Raw genomic sequence first — 22,302 nt, 5'->3', positions numbered from 1 at the left:
AAATACAAAATAGTCTACTCTCTACTAAATGCTACTAAAAATGCAAAAAATTAGCCGGGCGTGGTGGCAGGTGCCTGTAGTCCCAGCTACTCGGGAGGCTGAGGCAGGAGAATTGCTTGAACCCAGGAGGCAGAGGTTGCGGTGAGCTGAGATCACACCAGCACACTCCAGCCTGGGCAACAGAGCAAGACTCCAACTCAAAAAAGAAAAAAAGAAGAAGCAAAAAAAAGAAGTGCTACAATATCCATAACAAAGCCTGAAAATTCATCTGAGGCTTTTTTGCTTAGCTAAAAATTTTAGTTCTGAAAGTACATTAAATCTGCATACATACAAGTTAAAGATAAATAACCTATTGTAAGAACTTGTCATAAAGTCTGAACTATTATATTTCACATGCAGTGCCCATGATTAGACAGTGCCCTAGAATCATGTACTGTACGGAGACTTGTGCAGTGGTGTATAAACACACACAGGCATGCAGAGGGGGCACAAAAATAGGATAGAATTATTTTTTCTAGGATAAATAATAATTATTCTTTCAAGAGAAACCTCCCTGCCGGCCAAGGTGGTAGACGCGTTGCTGTAGCTTCATAAAAGACTTGGATTTTTTCTTAGTTCACTTCAACTGTACTTGGATGGTTCCCGTAAAAATAGTAAAAAAGAATCACCAATCAAAAATAACTATTTTATATAAAATATATGTGACCATGAAAACAAAAGATAAATTTGGGGGAAATTCTCACTTCGTCTTCAGCCTATATTTGACACACCAGCAGAAATTTCCTCCAGTTCACAGTGGAAATTTGAATCAAGGACAGGCGAGAATCCCCCAGACCTCTTTCACTAGTATCCGTTTTCTTCACTAGATGTCACAAGCATTCCTATTGTAAAGTGACTTCTCACTGGGAAGATAGTTGGGACATTAGGTGATTGCAGAAAGAAGGGTGATGGCATTGGTGGTGCCATCGATAGACCTGAGGACAGAGCAGGGGGCAATTTCAGCTCCATGCTGAGCCTTTTATTGACAGGCTTTGTTTTCAATGTGAGAAATTCAAATCCAAGCCACACTGACAGAAATAATTCTATCCTGCTTGTTATGGATTCAAAATTCATAGACGGAAGGCTTAACTCTGAATGTGACCATATGTGGAGATAAAGCCTTCAGGAAGTTAATTAAGGATAAATGAGGTCATCATAAGAGTGGGGCCCTGATCCAGCATAATTGGTGTCCCTGCAGGAAGATGGAGAGATCTAAGGAGCACACTGAGAGAAGACTACAGAGGGAAGACCGCAGAGGGAAGACCACATGGAGGCCGGTCAGAGAAAGAGCCCTCACCAGGCCAGCCCTGCCAGCACCTCGAGCCTGGACTTCCAGCCCCCAGAACAGTGATAGGATCCATTTCTGCTACTCAAACCACCAGACTGTGCTACTTGTTACAGCAGCCCTAGCTGATTAATACACTCTATTCACATTTGATTTTTAAAGAAAGCCCAAGGAAATTTCCTTAACTGAAGATTCGCTTAAGGAACTGCATTTATTTACAGGCAGAGTTGTCAGCTAAAATGCAAATGCCACATTCAATCTGAATTTCAGATAGATAAGGAATAATTTTCAGTAATGAATATCTGCTGCAAACTTTATACCTTTTAAAATAGCATTGCCTTTTATTCTTCCCCATTCAGAGATGCTGCTGATGTTACTTTTATCAGCTTTACTAGCTTAAAGAAAATATGTTCAAGGTCGAAGGAGAAAATTATCCAGTGGGATTAACTTCAAACCCTACCCTCCACGTCTGGGTTAACCTTATGTCAGCGGAATGCATCAGAGTGCATTTCGTGCACAGCAGTGAGACCCGCTGCCTTAGGGGTAGTGAGCCCTGTGTCACCCTGGGTGGCAGCAGCTGCCTGTCATCATCCTCCCGTCATGGGCTTGAGTCTGGCTCACAAAGGGGTACTCAGGTGAGGCATTAGTTCCTTAGACATGGCACCAAAAGCATAGCCACAAAAGAAAAGATAGGTAAACTGGGCTTTACCAAAATTAAAAACACTTTGTTTTGAGTATGACAGAACGTGTCATCCACTACACTTTACAAAGTCTAACTCTGCATTAGAAGTGCTACAATATCCATATAATAAAGCCTGAAACTTCCTTTGAGGCTTTCTAGCTTAGCTAAACATTTTACCTCTGAAAATACATTAAATCCACATACATACAAGTTAAAGACAAATAACCTGTTGCAAGGATTTGTCATAAAGTCTGAACTGTTATATTTCATAGGCGGTATACATGATTAGACAGTGCCCTAGAATCATATACTATATGGAGACTTGGGCAGTGGTGTATAAACACACACAGACATGCAGGGGGGGTGCAAAGAATAGGCACTGTTCTTCGAAGAACCCCACCAAGAGAGTGAAAGGACAGCTCAGAGTGGAAGAAAATATGTGTGAATCATAAATCCGGTAAGGACTTGCACCTAGAATACATAATGGAGTCTAATACTCAAATGCCTTCAAGAAACTTTGTGTTTTGTCTTATACATGATTATGGGAAAAATTAAAGTACGTACAAAACCTTATTGATAATAGTTACCATGTGTCACAGTGATCTGTACATTTTAAGATAAAACAGTTGACCTAGAAACTGCTTAAATTGCGTCTCCAAGGCCCCACCCACCCCAGAGGTTCTACTCCAGGGTGGGCTTTAACCATGACTAGAGGTGAGATGAGGCAGGTGAGCAGCTGCCTCTGCCCCGTGCAGGCCTATGAAGCCCCTGAGATGCAGAGCTCTGACTGCTCCACAGACAGTGCCTCTGGCTGGGAGGAGTCTTACCTGGTGCTGGCGTGTGCTGCTGTACCAAAAGTGCCGTGGGCTCGATGGCTTATCAACAGGCATTCATTTTTCACAGTTCTAGAGGTTAGAAGCTCAAGATCAAGGTTCTGGCAGATTCGGGGTCTGCTGGGGACCCATTTCCTGGTTCACAGATGGCGCCTTCTCGGTTGAGCTCATGTGGCAGGAGGGGCAAGGGTCTCCCAGGCTTCTTTTCATAAGGCACTAATTCCATTGCCCTCACGACCTCATCACCTTCCAAAGGCCCCACCCCCTAACACCATCACCCTGGGGGTGAGGATTTCAACACAGGAATCTGGGGACACACATACATGTAGACCATAGCAGGGAGACAGGAAACAAACACATGATATTTTAGCAAAAAGAAAGTTTGTGTGTGTGTGTGTGTGTGTGTGTGTGTATGACTGTGTATCTATGTACCTGCATGTATATATACATATACACAAATCCATATAAACTTTATATACACACACAGGTATATATATACACACATATATACACACACATACACATATATAAACTTTATATACATACACACATATACACACACACATAAAACTTAAACACACACATAGATAAATCGATATTGCGTATGAATGCACGTGTGTGTTTAAGCTCAGGAATGTTGTAAAATGAAAAGTGAACAAGTGATCAGTGTGAGTTAAACACAGGATCCACCCCACATAGAGAGATCGCGATTAACACTTGCTTTTTCCTAAAATGACAGCACAGGCTGAGTCTGTGGCGGATGTGGCATAGGTGCCCAGTTGCTTCCCGAGCCGCCCCCTGCCTTGGCGCAGACGGAATTATGGCAGGCACATAGCGAGTCTCCACTCCCAGCCCCCTTTCTGGGGAGCATGCCTACGTGACTGTGTTTGTTCCAGTGAGATGGAGATGAACAGTGAGATGGAGGGAACAGGGTTGGTTCGATTCTGGGCTGGAGCTTTCAGGAGAAAGATTCTGCTTCCTCCTGATGATCTATCCCCTCCTGAAACTGTCATCCATGAAAACACAGCCAGGAGGGAACCCGATCCCTGCGTGATCACATGGAAAACAGCTCCACTGGCAACACTCTCCCAGGGCAGGACCATCACGTGATGAAACACTGCACTTCTGACTTGCTGAGCCTCTGAAATATGGGTGCATTTCTTTCCACAGTTTAAGCTGCTCTATCTGATAACCCCAGATGCGTAATTCAGAAACACACCCTCTAATGATAAACAAGGCAAACTGAAGCGCCAGGCGGGTCATCTGGACCCTCGCCTACTGTTTGGGTGAACATTTGCAGTTTTTCATATGTAAACAGGGAAAACAATATCATCTCCTCATCCCCAAAGTGAGGATAGCATGAAAATGACACCTCCTCCGAGAATGCAGTGACAGCCTCATGTCTCAGGGCCAGATAACACCTCCTCCGAGAATGCAGTGACAGCCTCATGTCTCAGGGCCAGATAACACCTCCTCTGAGAATGCAGTGAGAGCCTCGTGTCTTGGGGCCAGAAAATGACACCTCACCTCCTCCGAGAATGCAGTGAGAGCCTCGTGTCTCAGGGCCAGAAAGGTGGGCACAGAGGACACATTCTTCTCCAGTTATTGAAATAATTTTTAAAAATAAATATTACTTTCAAGACTGTTTGTCAGTGAACATAACTCTTACATCACTGAAACATTCTGTGTTTTGATGCAGATACAACATATAACTGAAGAACATGTTTTCCAGCGCTTTTGAAATGACTTCTTTGTTTGCCCTTTCATCTGAAACACAGTAGCCCGACGTATTCTGGCATTGGTTACTAACACAACTTTCAGGCAGAAGCAGAGAGATACATGTCTGTACCAGATTTTATCTGAGACACGAATGTAGGATGCAGGTACATAAAAGGGGAAAGATGATAAATATGAAGCAACAGAAGTAAGGAAAAGGGCTGCCTCTATTAAAAACATAAAGCTGTCTTTGAGAAAAATAATGATGAAGTACATGTGTGGTTAGACACATATACATGTGCACACTCATGCACCACGTCATTCCTGGGGAATGAATAAAATTCCTTAGCAAATGCATTAACATTTTTTAAACTCTCAGTGCAATCATTGCCTTGATTGTAACTATAGTAATGCCTCATGCTTGGCAAACAAGTCCTCATCAATCAGCACTTGATAAGGGTGACTATAGAGAAAGATTAGTTCATTAATTGTACGAACTTTGTCCTTTCTCAAAGGAGGATGGACTGGTAAAAATATTTGGGGGGCTGGTAAAATTCTTTACTAGTCACCCAACATAAATTGTTAATCGCTCACAGCTAGGGAGAGGGCTGCTGTTGATAGAACAAGATGCAGTTGGAGAAGACGCCATTGGTGGGTGCTCCTTGGCTGGTAGGCGAGAGCTGGCAGGAATTCTCGTCTTAGTGTGACCTGACCACATGAGTCTTTTCCCAAAGGGTCATATTATTCATGGGCCATATTAATTATCTGTGGGTCTTTAAGCTAACTGATGGGAAGACCATGGAAACGGAATCACAGTGAAATCTCTTCTACTACATTACTATTCTGTTTTTTTTTTTTTTTTTTGAGACAGTCTCACTCTGTCACGCAGACTAGAGTGCAACGGCGCAATCTCAGCTCACTGCAACCTCTGCCTACGAGGTTCAAGCGATTCTCCTGTCTCAGCCTCTTGAGTATCTGGAATTATAGGCACCCGCCACCATGCCCAGCTAATCTTTGTATTTTCAGTAGAGACAGGGTTTCACCATGTTGACGAGGCTGGTCTCGAACTCCTGACCTCAGGTGATCCACCCACCTTGGCCTCCCAAAGTTCTGGGATTACAGGCATGAGACACCACACACCTGGCCCTAAGTTACTATTCTTAAGTGTGAACAGCAAAAATAGATATTTCACTCAGTTTATGCTTCAAGCCAAATCTGTAATCACAAGACACAAATTTCTTAGCAACACGTAAATCTTGGTGCTGTTAATCCTGTCATTACCATTTCTAGTACCTGATTTCTCAAAAACCTAGTTACTATTATAATAAACATGCATGTGTGTGCACGCACACATGCACACACACGCACACACGCACACACACATGCACATGCACACACACGCACACACGCACACACACGCGCACACACACGCACATGCACACACACATGCACACACACACGCACACACATGCACATGCACACACACGTGCACACACACACACATGCGCACACACATGCACATGCACACACACATGCACACACACGCACACACGCACACACACATGCGCACACACACGCACATGCACACACACATGCACATGCACACAGGCACACACACATGCACACACATGCACATCATCACACACACGCACGTGCACATACACATGCACACACTCACAAGCACAAACACACACATTCAGGGAACAGCCTCAAGAGATGCCCTGAATCCCTCCTATTTGCCGAGTCCAATACCAAGCTCAGTGTGCACACCTGGAAGTTAATTCCATTCCTAGACACCAAGTGGACACTGGTGCATCCAACCAGACTGAGTTCTGGGGCTTTTCTGGGAGGTCGGTCTTACCATTATCATTTTAAAGATGAGATGCTGAAACCCAGATGGGTAAAATGCATTGATCAGGATCACACAGTGGGGGCCGAGAACTGGCCCAGGCCCCCTTTCTGTCCTTCCCAGGGACCAGGGAGGCTCCGAGCAGCAGCAACAATAACTTCGATGGGAAGAAAGCTTCCAGGGGACTGACGGCGTGCAGGAGGAGGAGTGAGCACACCTAGTATCTCTCCAGCCACTGTGTTCCCTTGTGCAGAAAAGATGGTTTCTGGGGCAGGCAGTGTCCTAATGCACCTTCACGGTACACAGCGCCGACCACTCTCCCGTCTCCTCCCCATGCCTGACGTGGTCCCTCCTAAATAAGACAATGAGAAGGTTGCAGCTCTGCCTGCAGGGTCCGGGGTGGAGACATGGCCGATCTCCTGGTTCTCACTTTGGAGGCCCCATGTGTGTGCCTGAGAGAGCTTCTGCCTGGTGCTGTTTGCCATGAGATGGCTTCTGAAGCCACACCCCCTGCCTGGTGGAGGATCACTGGGAGCGGGAGCATTCACAGGTGTGTGCCACTGGGCCCCTCCCACACTGTCAGCCTCAGAGATGCCCCAGAGGCCAGCAGCTCTGGAACTCAGTGTGCCTGTCAATCTGCGGGCCACGGGAGGAGGCTGGAAATCACAGTTCTGGGCTAAACCCCGGCCTCGGCCACTTAGAGATTTTGAAAAATGAACTTACCTACGAGACAAGCACCTCCAAGTTCACAGGGCTAGTCTAAGAATCAGCTTCTGTGATGCATTAGAACACACAGTGCTTTGCCGGGTGCCCCCTGAGCACCATATGAGGCCGGTATCAGACCTCCTTAGTTTAAGGAGGAGTTGAATGTCATTTAGATTTAGAAAACGAAGTCAGGCAAATACCCCTCCCTCCAAGGCGAGAGCTCAAGGCCTGTGTGTACACGTGTTGGTGTGTGTTTCCAAACCACTGGGATAGGGTTTGCTTTTATTACTATTTTCTGTACTTATGTTGAAAAGCTTCATTCTGATTACTTAACCACAGTGTGATTGAATATTGAAATCTGAAAATCGAATATGATTGAAATTAAAACCTTCTTTTATAATTATGAAAATTGGATACATTCAGTTATGCATATTTTGGTAAGTTAATTAATGTTTTTAAACAATACACTTTTACAGTCTATACTTATGAGGTGGTATTCGCTTTCATTTAGAATTTTAATCTCTTCAAATGACCAAAAATTAATAACTTATGAATCTAATTGGTATCTTGATGTTTGTGTAATGTTATATTTGAAAAACAGAATAAACAGGAAAAACTTAGAAATAAAAAAAGAAAACATAATTTGTATCATTTTCCCTTAGGGAACGCATTTTAGCATGATTTAAAGCAGAATCAAAAGATAATTATCTTTTGGCACTAATTTTAATATGTGCGCTAAAACAAAAATTATCATCCCTAAATAAAGCAGGAGTCTTTCCACTGAGGGGCTCCGTGAACTTCAGGGCGTCCTGGACATCAAGGACTCTTCCTGGACATTGAACAGAACTGCTTTTAATGGTTTAGGGAGGAAGGCATTTTTCTCCCAAGCAGGAGGAGGAATTTCACAGATGACAAAACTGGGGGCCTCTCTGTTCTCTCCAGCTCACAAGCAAAACCTAACACAACAGATGAAAAGGCCGCAGGGTCCTGGGGGCTCAGCCTGGAGCAAGCTCCTGGGAACCCAAAGCGCATTCTGGGGGCCTCAAACAGCCCTGGGCTTTTGGGAGAGCGTTGGAGGAGGCAGGAAACAGTCGCCTCCAGCGCCCGCGTGGGATGTGAAATAAAGGCGATGAAGCATCAGTGCCCGGGGCCCGCACCGTCTGAGAGGCCACGAGGAACAGCTTCCCGCGTGGGGAGGCGCAGGGGCCGCAGGGTGGGCTGCTGGGGCCGGAGGGTGCAGGGCCGGACTCGCCTTAAAAACTAATCATCCCGAGGCCGCTCCCGCACCCCACGTCGGGCTTCAAGGACGCTGGAGGAAAGGAGTCCGCAGCTTCAAGTGGTTCCCGAGCGTGGGCGGGGAGAGAGTCCTGTGGGCAGCCCCACCCCAGCCGGGAGAGGCCGCGGACGTCCTCGGAGCTGGGACCCGCACCCGAGTCCCTCCTTCCCTCCCGCGCAGCCGCGGACCCCCGGCAACACTTCAGCATCCCCGTGCAGGGAGGGGAAGGCCTGGACTTGGAGGGTGGTCCCCAGCAACAGTGGAGAAGACGCCTCGGGCTGAGACCTGCATGGCCCGAGGACCCAGTCCTGCCTGGGCCCCATCACAGCGAGGAGGGTGTTGCTCTGAGGCCCTGAACTTCAGAGTCCACCTCGTCCACACGATGCCCCCAGCGGTGTCTGGACCCGACCCAGCCAGCAGCCGCCCACCCCGCTGGTATGGGGCTGCCGGGTGCTGCCTCGGCCTTAGGAGGACCGCGCAGGACACAGGGGCTCAGGGCGGTGAGGGGTCAACAGAGATAGGTGCTCAGGGCGGAGAGCGTCAAGCTCCAGGGGCCTCTGCCCTTCCTTTAAAGCGAAGGTGTGTCCGGGGCGGCCACGCCCCGCTGCAGGCTGCTGGGGGGTCTTTGCCCATCGGAATCCAATCTGGTCTGGGTCTGAAGGAATTCGGCCTGAGCTACAGATCCCAATTTGGTTCAAACCCCGCAAGAGGCATGATTTAGGTTCCACAGTGCATGCTATGAGTGGCACCTCGTAACGGGCGGCCCTGCACTCCGTGCATCCATCCCAAGTCCCACGGGGAGCAGGGTGCTGGCAGAGGGAGAAGGAGCTCCCTGGGCTGGCTGAGCCAGCACCCAGCCTCTCTCTACCCAGCCACCTGTGTAGGTGACGGGACGGTAAGGGCTTCCCTGCTTGGCCCCTGGTGGGAAGCTTGGTGGGGTGGGAGCTGCATGCTGACACAGCTCTTCCGTCTTCCTCGTCACCCTGCTTCGCAACCAGCCAACCCCAGAACCCCAGGTCACAGGACCCCAGGTATTTGACGGGTGAGACAAGAGTGGGTGAATTTCTCTGCGCGTTGAACCGCTTTTGCAATATGTGTTTTTTTAAATCTCCAATATGAAGTAGCCTTTAACCAGTTGGTCTCATCCCGGCTAATGATTGCAGGCCCGGTGCAGGCGTGTTTCCAAAGAAGCAAAGTCCGACCTGAAGGAGAGGCCGAGAGGAGCCGGGAGCTGGGCCCAGGGAAGCCCTGAGCTGCGCTTGCAGGCGAGCGCTGTGCAGACGCCGGTAGGGGCCAGGCCCACTTGGCGAAATCCATTTCCCCTCTATATCAGGCACTGCTTCAGCTTTCGTTTTCAGTGATATAAAGGCCCTTTCAAAAATGCCAGAGAGAACTCGTGCCCGAGGGAGCACATGCCCCATGGTGAGAGGGACCCCAGCAGCAGATGCTCCCCGCATCTTGGGCAAAGTGAATCCCATTTCAGAACCAAAGGAGGTCCCCAAAACACAGAATGTAGATGGGCAGCTGACCTGACCGTCTCCCCGCGTGACAAACCCCTGTGGCAGCACGGCTCTGTCAGGATTTGAGCACACGATGTTAAGGAAAGCAACCAAATCCACCTTGCCAGCGGGCCACAAACACCGAATTGCCTCTAACTGCCAGCTCCGAGGACTGTGTGTGGTCCCACGTCTGGCCTTGTGTCCTGATACTCAGGAAAGGTCTTCCAGGACATGCAGTCCCAGAACGGCCTGTGCAGGCCTGAGATGGGGGGGCCTCCATGCCCCTCCTCTGCACCCCCACCCCTTCCAGGGGCAGGCTGCCCAGGAGCCCAGGAGCCCAGCAGAATGCTTCTAACTTCCTAAGTACAGAAAAGTTTCTACAGAAGCTTAACAGAAGCTTCTTGAGCTCCTGCACCTATTTCTTACTTCTTTCACGTTCTCCTCAGGGCTCTGCATAATAGTAGGAAACCTTAACGTGTTGATTAATTGGTGGAAATCGAGACAAGTTTTTCAGCATGACTTTAAGAAATCTACATAGAGTAAATATAACATGATGGGGCTTATCTGGTCCCCTGTCTTGTGGAAGACTACGGCACCTGAAAACAACGTGATGGCAGCCTCACTGTGCGTGAAAGACGCGGATACCTGGTGGGGAAGGGGCGCTGCACACACACACACAGTTCAAACGCGAGTTTTAACCGACTCGTCCCATGGAACAATCTTCCTACCAAAATGTGAAAAACCTGATTCCTCGTGGGGAACGGGCACCGCACACAGTTCAAATGCGAGTTTTAATCCACTCCTCCCATTGAATAATTCCTACCAAAATGTGAAAAACGCTGATTCCTCGTGGGGAACGGGCGCCACACACAGTTCAAACGTGAGTTTTCACCGACTCATCCCATTGAATAATCATCCTACCGAAATGTGAAAAACACTGATACCTGGTGGGGAACGGGCGATGCACACAGCACACGCAGTTCAAACGTGAGTTTTCACCGACTCATCCCACTGAATAATCATCCTACCGAAATGTGACAGCTGGCCTTCCACACGTTCTCTGTCTTCCCAATATTTCTGAACGCTCCTTCCCTTGGGTCCTGTCACTACGGCAAATGGTGGCCAATGGCACCCATGATACAGAAACCGTCCTGTGAGCCTGGATGCCTCCTCGCCCCAGAGACAGAGCCCTTCCTGGCTTTGACGTGCCACGATCATATGCTTTTTTTGTCTAGAGGAGATATGTTTTATTATGAATGGGTTATGTAACCCTAAGCACCTCGGTGTTTATAATTCATGAAGAGTGTTTTTTTGTGAAGATGTTAGTAGCTGGCTCAAGTAAGAAAAGAAGTTGCAGTCTCCTCTTCAATATTTTAGATCGGTTTTAAAAGAAATCAGGCAGAAATCTAGAGAGTACTTAATATGCCAGTAGGGAAGAGTACTAATTCGATTTACATTTGTTTAAATCTTACATAATTAAAAGACTGTATCCTACAAAATGTCTTATCTGATAAAATCTTGTAATTAGTTTATGTATCTTCTATGAAAAGAGTAATAAAACAAAGATTATTTGAGACAGTAAAAGAATTAACACAATTTTATATTGATGGGAAAAATGGAGTAATACACTTTTAAGTAACAGGCAACTTCAGATTTTACTCATCTATTTAATGTATATTGATTCACATGATGAAAGTGATGATTTTCTTACTAAATGAGCCAAGAGAATGTTTGACTTATATATTTATTAAATTTAAATCAATATAAGTCTAATAGGCAACCTCTAGGGGTGCCTAGATTCTCTTTTCCAGTTATTTATCAATTTGGTTATTTTGTTTGTTTCATTCAGCTTGTTTTAAAAAGAGTAATGATGCTACAATAGGGCCCGTGGAACATATGCTGGTACAACTCTTTATTAATTTAATACATATTTATTGTGTGGCTACTATGTGCGAATTTTCAAGTGCCATCACTCAACACCTGCAGAGCACCTCGGAGGGCAGTGAGGGGCCACCCTCGGTGAGCTCTCTGCTGGGGCCTAGGGTGAGCAACAGGTTGGTGGTGAGGGGGGCGGTCTTTGCCAATCTAAATCCAATCTGGCCTGGGTATGAAGGAATTCTGCCTAAGCTACAGATCCCAATTTGATTCAAACCCCACAGGAGGCATGATTTTATTGTGTAGCTACCATGTACAAATTTTCAGAGTAGAAGTATTTTATTTTCCTTTGTAAGAATAGTCCCTTTTAAGAAAACTACTATCATTATATGCTCCAAAGCATATAGACTGCATCTTCCTAGTGTACACATAGGCATTTAGATGCATGGCAACCATATTCTATGTCTGCGGTAACAAAAGTCACATTACATTATTTTCATACAAATTCATGGGGAAAAATACTACTTTTAACTGATATAAAGAAATAAGAGAGAAACAAAAAGCAATGCATTTTCAGTTTGGCCCTTTTTTATAAAAGAACATGAAAAAGTACTGACAAGCTAGGTAAATTTTTTAAAATACCCAAATAATTGTCAAAAATTATTTACATTTTCTCAAATGAATGTGTCTACATGTACCAAAGATGATTATAAGTAAAAGTATATTTTAAAAGTAAAAATTAAGTATAAATGACACTCTTCTGATATTTGAAATGTCAAACACAGTGGTCACTATATATATCCTATGATTGCTTGTCATTTCATTGTTAAAACTTAATAAATTAAATACTATTTTTAATGTCCTAAAATACCAACTAGGTGTTTCTTCAGCCCCTCAGAAAGGAGGTGTGGCTGGAAAACTGGTATTAAACACAAACAGAGTCCAGTAGCTTCATGCCCTGTGCCTGTAAGTCAACTCAATGCCATCTTTCGTGCTCCACTCATCTCGGCTGACTTAAATCAAATTATAGTGTGGGGTAACTTCTGTAAACTGGAATTTCCTAAAACATTATTTTCAGTCCCACTAAATACCAAAAGCCTGCTCAGTTTTTACTGGTTAATTGTAATTGGCAGGTCACTTGAAGTCTTGGAAATCTGCAAGTGGCAAGTGAGAGGTGAGACACAGAAGTGTTCTTCTTCCACAAGCTTCCATGGAGCTTAATCTGCCAAAGCCTGAAATGGTTACATTGGCTTAAAAAAAAATGTGTATTTCCTAGCCTGGCACAGTGGCTCACGCCTATAATCTCAGCACTTTGGGAGACTGAGGCAGGCAGATCACTTGAGGCCAGGAGTTCGAGACCAGCCTGGCCAACATGGTTAAACCCCGTCTCTACTAGAACTACAAAAATTAGCCAGGCTTGGTGGTGGGTGCCTGTAGTCCCAGCTACTCAGGAGGCTGAGACAGGAGAATTGCTTGAACCCAGGAGGCGGAGGTTGCAGTGAGCCAAGATTGCACTGCTGTACTCCAGCCTGGGTGACAGAACAAGACTTCCTCTCAAAATAAATAAATTAAAATAAAATAAAATAATGTATATTTCCAGTAAAATCATTTACAAGAATTTTACATTTGTTTTTCAAATTAAGTTTAGGTGCTAACATATTTATTCTCAAATGGTTTTCAAGATCTACCAGTGTATTAGTCCATTTTCATCCTGCTATAAAGAACTCCTCAAGACTGGGCAATTTATAAAGGAAAGAGGTTTAATGGACTCACAGTTCAGCATGGCTGGGGAGGTCTCAGGAAACTTACCATCACGCAGAAGGTGAAGGGGAAGCGAGGCACCTTCATCACAAGCCAGCAGGAAGGAGAAGTGCCCAGCGAAGGGGTTAGAGCCCCTTATAAAACCATCAGATCTCGTGAGAACTCACTCACTATCATGAGAACAGCATGGGGGAAACCGCCCTCATGACTCAATTATCTTCACCTGGTCTCTCCATTGGCAGGTGCAGAGTATAGGGATTACAATTCAAAATAAGATTTGGGTGGGGACAAAATGCCCAACCACATCAACCAGTAAACCTGAAACATACAGTGTTTTAATTAATCTCTCATATACAAATTGGTATGAAACAGAAATAAATCAAATAAAATAGCTTTTTAAAGTGGGGTGACAAAATTGAACAAAACCCAGTGTCAAAAGTGCATGAGACATGTAAAGGGATTAATATCTCCATACAATAGGAAAAACTCATCTATAACAAGCATTTCTGAGAAAAATGTTATAAATAGGTGTTAAATGTTTCTGCCATGTGTGCCTGTAGACGGTGGGGGGGGGGCTTTTGGGGTGTGCCCTTCCTCATCTCAGCCCAGAAGGGTAAAGTAACAAGAAGATAACAGCTAAGACTCTGGGGCTGGAGGCAGTAATTTAGGAGCATCATGGGGCAGAAATCACACACTGAACCTGTGCCAGCTCATTTGGCATTGCGCCACGTGAGCTTTTCAGGTGAAAATCAGTGGACAGGCCCACCATAGACTTGCCATGGGGTTCTGAGGTGGCTGCTGGCTTAAGGGGACTCAGGCACTTCCCTCAAGGGTCCTTTTTAGGTTGGGTCTATAAGAGGCATAGGTGGGTGAAGAGAGAATTGAACCACTCTTAGTATCCTGAACTTTAATAAACCTTTTGATTTATTTTGTAAGCAGAAGAATATATGGATGCATAACCACAGATAAAGTTTTAATGCATAAGCAGCCTCTGTGAACGTTTGCAATTTTTTTCACCCAAAGCTCATCGTAGAAAATCCAAGCTGTTACTAACGCCGTATTTCCTCAGCAGCTGAACTACTTTAAACCTACACGGCTGCTTCCCTTCAGTAAGAATCTGTGAAATCCTCATTTGAAAAGGCAATGAGAAACACACATGCAATCAACTGAAAGCCTAAATGAAAATTACAGAACAGACCCTTTTCCATGAAAACAGTCAAAATCATTAACCAAAGACGAAGCAACCCGTTACTGGTCTTCCAAATGTCAAAATAGTCGGCTTTAAAAGGTGAACGTTCTCTCAAACACTGTTTTAGAGCAAACAAAATGCACACCATTTGGAGGATTTTAAACTAAATTAGCAAAAGTCTTTTAACATCTCTGAAATCAGGCCAGAAGCAAATTTATAATTATTTACTTATTAACAAACATCTCCAATTTATACCTAAAGCTATAGTTTGTTTGCCATCTACAGAGAAATCTGTTAAAGACTTTAGAAAATTTAATTTTCAAATGCCAAATGTTAAAATATATGCTGGTGATCAAATAATAGGAATTATTTTCATGACTGAGTAACCAGGTGAAAATATTTACAGCTGACCCTTGAACAACAGGTTTCTGACGTCATGGGTCCACAGTTACAAGGATGTTTCCTTCGCCTCGGCCACTCTGAGACAGCAGGGCCAGCCCCTCCTCTTCTTCCTCCTCCTCACCCCACTCATCATGAAGACGATGAAGAGGACAAAGACCTTTATGATGATCCACTTCCACGTAACCAATAGTAAATATATTTTCCGTTCCTTATGATTTTTAATAACATTTTCTCTATTTTTGTAAGAATACAATATATAATACATATAACATACAAAACATGTGTTAACTAACTGTATTATTGGTAAGGCTGCCAGTCTACAATAGGCTATTATTTTGGGGGGCAGTTGAAAGTTATCCTTAGATGTTTGTGCCAGGTCTGCACCCCTCACCCCCGTGTTGTTCAAGGGTCAACAGTACAAAACACTTAACTCCAAAAAAATCATCATTTTCTACATCTATTAAATCCCTCCTTACAAAGTGATATCAGGCAGCGTCTTACCTGAATTCTTATTGGTTTTGTTCTGCCGACTTTTAACCTGTTCAGTCCAAAGGGTAGGGTAACGTGATGCAATATCTATGAACCAAAATGAAATGATAAGCATTTTAAATTCATCATGAACGCACGATGTTCCTTAGTTACATAGTGCAGCAAGCAGTCCGAAAGCCAAAATAAATCAATATAACACACATTGTACATTTGTCAAGAAATAGTTACAATGATTATATGCATGAGACAAAAGGAAACCATAATAAACGTTTAAAATATTTTTGGCATTCTTCTCTTTATCCAAAAGTATAGTTAAAAGCTCTTTGGGTCTAGACAGAATTCACTTTAAAAGAATCAGATTTTAGAAAAATACCCAAATGTACAAAAAGATATCCTTGTGTAGTTAAAATGGCTATTCACACAACATACAACATTTTCACTCAGTTGAAAGGCTCAATACAAAATGCAATATGTGAAATGTAACTTTTGCCTGAAACTTTTTAGGAACACCCCTTTTGTAGTAATCTTGTTTAACAAATAAAATTGAATGGGCCGGGCGTGGTGGCTCACACCTGTAATCCCAGCACTTTGGGAGGCTGAGGCGGGTGGATCACCTGAGGTCAGGTGTTCAAGACCAGCCTGGCCAACATGGTGAAACCCCATCTCTAGTAATAATACAAAAAAAAAAAAAAAATTAGCCAGGCGTGGTGGCGGGTGCCTGTAGTCTGAGCTACTCCTGAGGCTGAGGCAGGAGAATTGCTTGAGCCCGGGAGATGGAGGTTGCAGCGAGCTGAGATTGCATCATTGTACTCCAGCAGCCTGGGCAACAAGAGCGAAACTCCGTCACAGAAAAAAAAAAAAAGAAAGGAATATAGTACAGGTCACTGTTAGTGCGTGAGAGCACAGACCCTGAAGAAGACGTCTGGGTCTGAATGCCATTTGCCATTTACACCCAGATGGACTTGGGTCAATTGCCACAGGGTTCTCATCTGCGGAAGGGCATTCAGAAGGCCCAGGGACTCACGGCAGCAGAGCCCACATTGTGTAGCACGTAGGGCCATGCAGCATTAGTCACCATTATTATTATTTGCAAAGCATAATGCAGTCCTACACTTTAATGTTTTGTTAATTTATACAGTGTATTCCTTACACTTTGCCTTTTAACCCTGGTCCCCTTTGACCTGGTAATTTTTGTTAGTAAATACCTAAGACAATGTATTAAAGGTAAAAACAGGAAATCTATCCTTGTTATGACCACTTGTAAAGATGTGATATGTAAACAGGGAAAATGGCCATACATTTTATATTATCCAAACTGTAAAATTTCAACTTAGAAATGTGTATTTAACGAAACCCTCATGAGAATGCGACATGGCGATATCGGAAAACTCCTCGCTCCAAAGACATCAGGAAAAACAGAGGGTGCCCTCATAAGGCTGGACACGGCCACACGCAGTCCATTTCTGCTTGTGAGTTTGCTCTCTTATCCCTGTCTAACATCATGATGTTTAGATACACATTTACCCAGTGAAATTCTGTCTACAGCCAAGCAATTCACATTCCCAGCATCTCACAGTTACTTCACGGGTGTGTGGTTAGGAAATGTTTACTATGCCATCCATTGCCATTTCGTCATTAAGTATATTCCTCGTGCTATGGGCTGGATGTGTGGGATGCCATCCATTGTCATTTCATCATTAACTAGATTCCTTGTGCTGTACGCTGGATGTGTGGACTTGTCCATCCCACATAACTGCAGCTTTGCAGCCTCTGACCTCATCTCTCTATTTTCTCCATCCTATCCTACCCTTGGTGACAACCTTTCGGCTTGCTGTTTCCTTCTTCTCACTGTTGGGGTTTTGTGTGTGTGTGTGTGTGTGTGTGTGTGTGTGTGTGTGTGTGTGTGTTTTGGTTTGTTTGTTTGTTTGAGACGAGTTCCCTCGCCTTCTGTCGCCCCAGGTCAGAGTGCAGCGCCGGATCTCAGCTCACTCTGCAAGCCCGGGCCCGGTTCACGCCATCTTTCGCCTCAGCCTCCCGAGAGCTGGGACTACAAGCGCCCGCCACCTCGGCCTCGCTAGTTTTTGTATTTTTAGTAGAGGGTTTCACCCCTGTTCGGCCAGGATGTCTCGGGATCTCCTGACCTCGTGATCCACCCTCCCAAAGTGCTGGGATTACAGGCTTGAGCCACCGCTCCCGGCCTGTTTGTTTTTTAATAGATTCCACATATAAGAGAGATCATGTGGTCATTTCTGTGTCTGGCATGTTACACTCCTCACTGAATGGAGCTCTAACAGGATGCCTCGCCCCACTTCCCAGCTCCGCCATCCCTCGCGCTCCTCCCCAACCCAAACTGTACAATCCCCGCCCCCGGCTCACCTTCTTCATCTCCTTGAGGCTGAGTCTCCAACGCCGGAGCCGCGGCATCATCTGAATTCAGAACGGAAAAGATTTGCAAGGAGACTACAATTATGAGAGTAAGTTAAGTAAGTGTGCATGCGGGAGGATGCTGAGGACTTCCACTCAGTCCCCACAGATCAACCATAACGCAACCCCACACAGACCCGACCGGATACTGCCTGCGGCATCCACGCCCACTCTCGAGTCAGCTGCTATTTAAAATGCTCCAGGCTAGACACTGACCTAACTTCCACGTGGAAAACATCCCATCAGTTCTAAACTCTCAGAGCCAATCACAGGCCATAGGGCAGATGAGGAAGGAATCAAAATAATTAAGAGTAAAGAAAGTCTAGCCCTGGGAAAGAGAAGTCATAAATTCGGGCCACCGGAGGTTACAGAAGAGGGCTTGGCAGGGACTGGGGTGGGGTTGAGCAGAGCCATGTCCCCTTAACACGCCCTCTGTTTTCCCCAAGAGAAAGGCAAGGGCTGGAGAATTCTGGACCCCCTTCTACACCTCTGGCCCTCCCTCTCTCCACTGCTGCCGTGGAATAATCTAAGCGAGGATCTGGGGGGCGCATGGGGTGGAGGGGACAGGGCGAAAGTTATCAGCGAATGGAGGAAAGGGCGGGCTGGGGTGTCCCAGGCCCCTGCACCGCTCATGGACTCGCATTTTCCAAGTGGAGAATCTGTATTTGATTAATTGACACACACACGTTGGGTTCCCTGGTAAAGTAAGAGGTTTTAAATGGCTCAGAGACCTGGCAGGATGGCAGGCCCGTGAGCCAGGAGTCCTCCTCCAGACACTCAGGGCCCCACCCGGGAAGCAATCACAGGGCACTGTGGTGCTCTCAGGATCAAACTTTTTTTTTTTTTTTTTTTTTTCCACTGAAGCTTGCTTATATCATTTTGTTAAATGGTAACTTTTGGACTGAAATACAGGAAAAAGTGGCAAAGATGAGGTCCAGCCATAAGACTTATGTAGATAACTAAATCACGAACTTCCCAGTGGTCTAAAGAGTAAAGTTTGCCATAAGACTTTATTTTAGGGGAAAAATCAAAACAGATTTTCAAAAAATTTTAACATTGAGCAATCTCTCGAAAACAGTTTGCTAGCTATCAAAATACTGACAAAAATGTAACATCAGTTATTTGAAATATCCAAGTCTAACACTGATAATAACAACAAACTAGGAATATTTTGTGGTTGAATATTTTACAGTCTTCTTCCAAGAAAATAAAACAAAATGGGAAACATATTTTAAACACAAGAACATACAAAAGTCTTAAAATAACATATTTGAAATTTTTTGGAATGAGGACAATCAAATACATTATTACTGTTGTGTGTTTTTGCTGAAGCCTCACCAAGTCACCACTCTGAGGTGACCAGCCTATTCCCCAGTCACTGGGGCCAGGCCAGTCTGAAAGCTCAGCCTGAATGGCAAGCAGGGAGGACAGGTGTGGTCTGGGTACAGGGTGACTAATAGGCCCACTGTCCATTCCTCCTCTCAGCCCTGATTCTGGGCACCAGAGGCTGTTCCCCTTCCTGCCCTGTCCATGCTTCCCCCTCAGCACGGTCATCATAGGCCCTACTCCATGCCCCCGTCCCTCATAGACGGGGTGACTCTGTCCCAACAGAACAAGGCCATTGGTGGCTGCTGAAGTCAGCCTTACAGAAATAAAACAAAAATCTCGAAGAGCTGTGCAGTTTTTATTTTCCCTCTATCAGAGTCTGTGAAGTGTCTCGTCTTATTTGTGTCTGGAAACCAGCTCTGTTGCTTAACCCAGGTATCCCCTCTGCGTATTCAGGCCTAAAGTGGGGGGCCTGTTCTTTCCTTAACTCACTTTCATGCCCGTGTACTAATTCCTCTAGATTTTTTTTTACAGTGGGTACAATAAATATCATAATAAACAGGATTAGGAAATGGCCTCTGAAAGAAGATGATCCTTCCGTCTCCTCCTCCCTTTCCACATTTGATTAATTTTTCTAGTCATGAGATTGTCCCTTCCTTTCTCTACAAATGTCGACATGCCCACCCCATTATCTTCTTGACTCAATTCACACAGCTCACTATTGCTCTATGCAACTTTACCCCTTCCTTTCCAAACATAAACCCTCTCCCAACCCAGTGTCCCCATTATGCCTGTCATCAGTTTTCAGCTGGAAAATGAGCTATCTTCCTTGACTGTAAGGCTTCTTCTGTCCCAGCTCACACCTGTTACATATTCCCCTTCCAGGAAGCTGCTCCTGCCTCATTCTTGGCAGGCGCCCTCTGGATAGCCTGACATTTACTCTCATGCCAGCTTGTCCCTCCAACATGTCTGTGTCTTAGTAATACAGAACTCTTTTTGCAAAGGATCTTTCAGGGCAGGGACGGGCCTCACCACAGTTTCCACACATGCAGAAGGGACTGGTTGAATAAAACTCCGAATTTTTTTTTTTTTTTTTTTTTTTGAGACAGAGTCTTACTCTGTCACCCAGGCTAGAGTGCAGTGGCGCGATCTCGGCTCACTGCAACTTCCATCTCCCGGGCTCAAGCAATTCTCCTGCCTCAGCCTCCTGAGTACCTGGGATTACAAGCATGTGCCACCATGCCTGGCTAACTTTTGTATTTTTAGTAGAGATGGTGTTTCACCATGTTGGCCAGGCTGGTCTCGAACTCCTGACCTCAGGTGATCTGCCTGCCTTGGCCTGGTCTGTCTTTATATTACTTTTGTTTGTTACTGGTTCACTACACTGTCATCTTGAAAACAACCTCTGACTTTAAAGGCTGATGTAAGAGAAAAGCAGAAATGTGTCCTGGTACTGAAGGGTGTTGGCCGAAGCAAGGGCGGAGAAGAGGATGGAGACTTTCCCAGGGGAGTGGTGGTGGGCACGTGACAGACCCCGAAACAGGACCCGCAGGCTGTGATATGATGCTTAAGTTTAAGGGTTTTGTTCGGCTCTTGTTTGCACCAGTCTCAGAGGCAGTGATTGCTGTGGGTAGAAAAGCAGTTCCTCCTCCTCCTTGTAGGGAGGAGTTGAGGCTTCTTGATCAGGGTCCTCAATAACTGCAATGGTTTAGAATCCCACAGGGAGCCAAAACACTGAGCCTCAGCCCTCTCCACAGTCACAGACTGGGAGGCTCCAAGGGGTCCTAACAGTGTCTGCTGATGGTCCCGAAACAAGCCACAGAGCACAGGCCCAACACCAGTGATCCCAGCAGAGCACAGACCCAATGGAGCTGGTGATCATAAGAGTGAATGGCACTTGCTGAATGAATGAAGAAGTAACTGGCTCGGCTCTCATCATTGTCACTAGTGGATGTTTAAACTTTAACTTGAGAAGTTATTTCACAGGATAGGTTAAATTAGATGTTGTATATCATCACAGACATTTATTCTAAGATAGTTACCTGTTTTTCCTGTGCCTTCGCGTTGCGGTAACTTTTCATTTATGGAACCTAGAGGAGGAAATTAAGGAGTGGAGTGAAATGAAATTATTTTGGACTCTTAAATGGTCATCACAAATTAAGTTACGCACATGTTTTTGCTCCATTTTGATTAATTTGCAGTGCTTTGGCATGTTCTACTTAAATTCTGCAAGCTGTCTAGTACCCTGAGGGGACACTGTCATCTAAACTTGCAGACCCAGGACTCAGCAACAAAAGATTAGTTTCTACTTCCGGTGCTAAGGGGTTGCACATGTATAGAAGACCTTAAAACCCAATATATTACAGTCTCTTCACCTGAAAAATGTCATCATAACCATAACATACATACCCATGTCGGGGTACTGAAGTGAATTAGGTAAAAAAGGAAATGTTTTTAAAATCCTAAGACATTACACAACCAAAGATAACTAAAAACCCTGATTTCAGCTTGATTCTGATTTATAGAGGAGAATGGTGAGGAACTACCTTTTGGCAGACTATTGAAAATCTACTAAGTAATGTGCGACCAAGTTTGAATGTTTATATATTGCTGAAAGATGTATATTACAAACAGAAAGTGTAGTTCTTTCTCTTCCCACAGATTGACGCCGCTATACGGATCCACTTCCCCCTCATCATTAGTATACCTACTCGAGAAATAAAAACGGTTCTTCTCAGAGTTTGTTGGCAGTTGAATATTCTGTTCAGAATTGAGTTGGAATTCCCATAGCCATAGACACGCCCAGTAAAATTCCTCAGCAGAAACATTTTGGAACTTGAAATTATTTGTTTCTGTTTTCTTTTTTTCAATGTTGAATATGACAGAAATACAGACCAACATTCATATTAAAAATATAGCTTATGACATTTTGGGGATGCTTATCTTATTTTT

General features: G+C 44.9%; 1 protein-coding gene across 1 annotated transcript in view; it reads right to left on the bottom strand.

Annotated features, from left to right (window-relative positions):
- The window catches only part of SMOC2 (SPARC related modular calcium binding 2), a 215,192-nt gene that overhangs the window by 94,409 nt on the left and 98,481 nt on the right, over positions 1 to 22,302 (bottom strand). The window contains exons 5-7 of the mRNA XM_031667620.1: positions 21,393 to 21,440; positions 17,977 to 18,060; positions 15,613 to 15,687 (exon numbers count right to left, since the gene is read on the bottom strand). Coding sequence (XP_031523480.1) covers positions 15,613 to 15,687; positions 17,977 to 18,060; positions 21,393 to 21,440 — 207 coding nt within the window. The remainder of the gene's footprint in view (positions 1 to 15,612; positions 15,688 to 17,976; positions 18,061 to 21,392; positions 21,441 to 22,302) is intronic.

This window comes from Papio anubis, chromosome 6 (genome assembly GCF_008728515.1).
Source record: "Papio anubis isolate 15944 chromosome 6, Panubis1.0, whole genome shotgun sequence".
Taxonomy (NCBI): Eukaryota; Metazoa; Chordata; class Mammalia; order Primates; family Cercopithecidae; genus Papio; species Papio anubis.
This window is presented reverse-complemented; position numbering and strand designations above follow the sequence as displayed.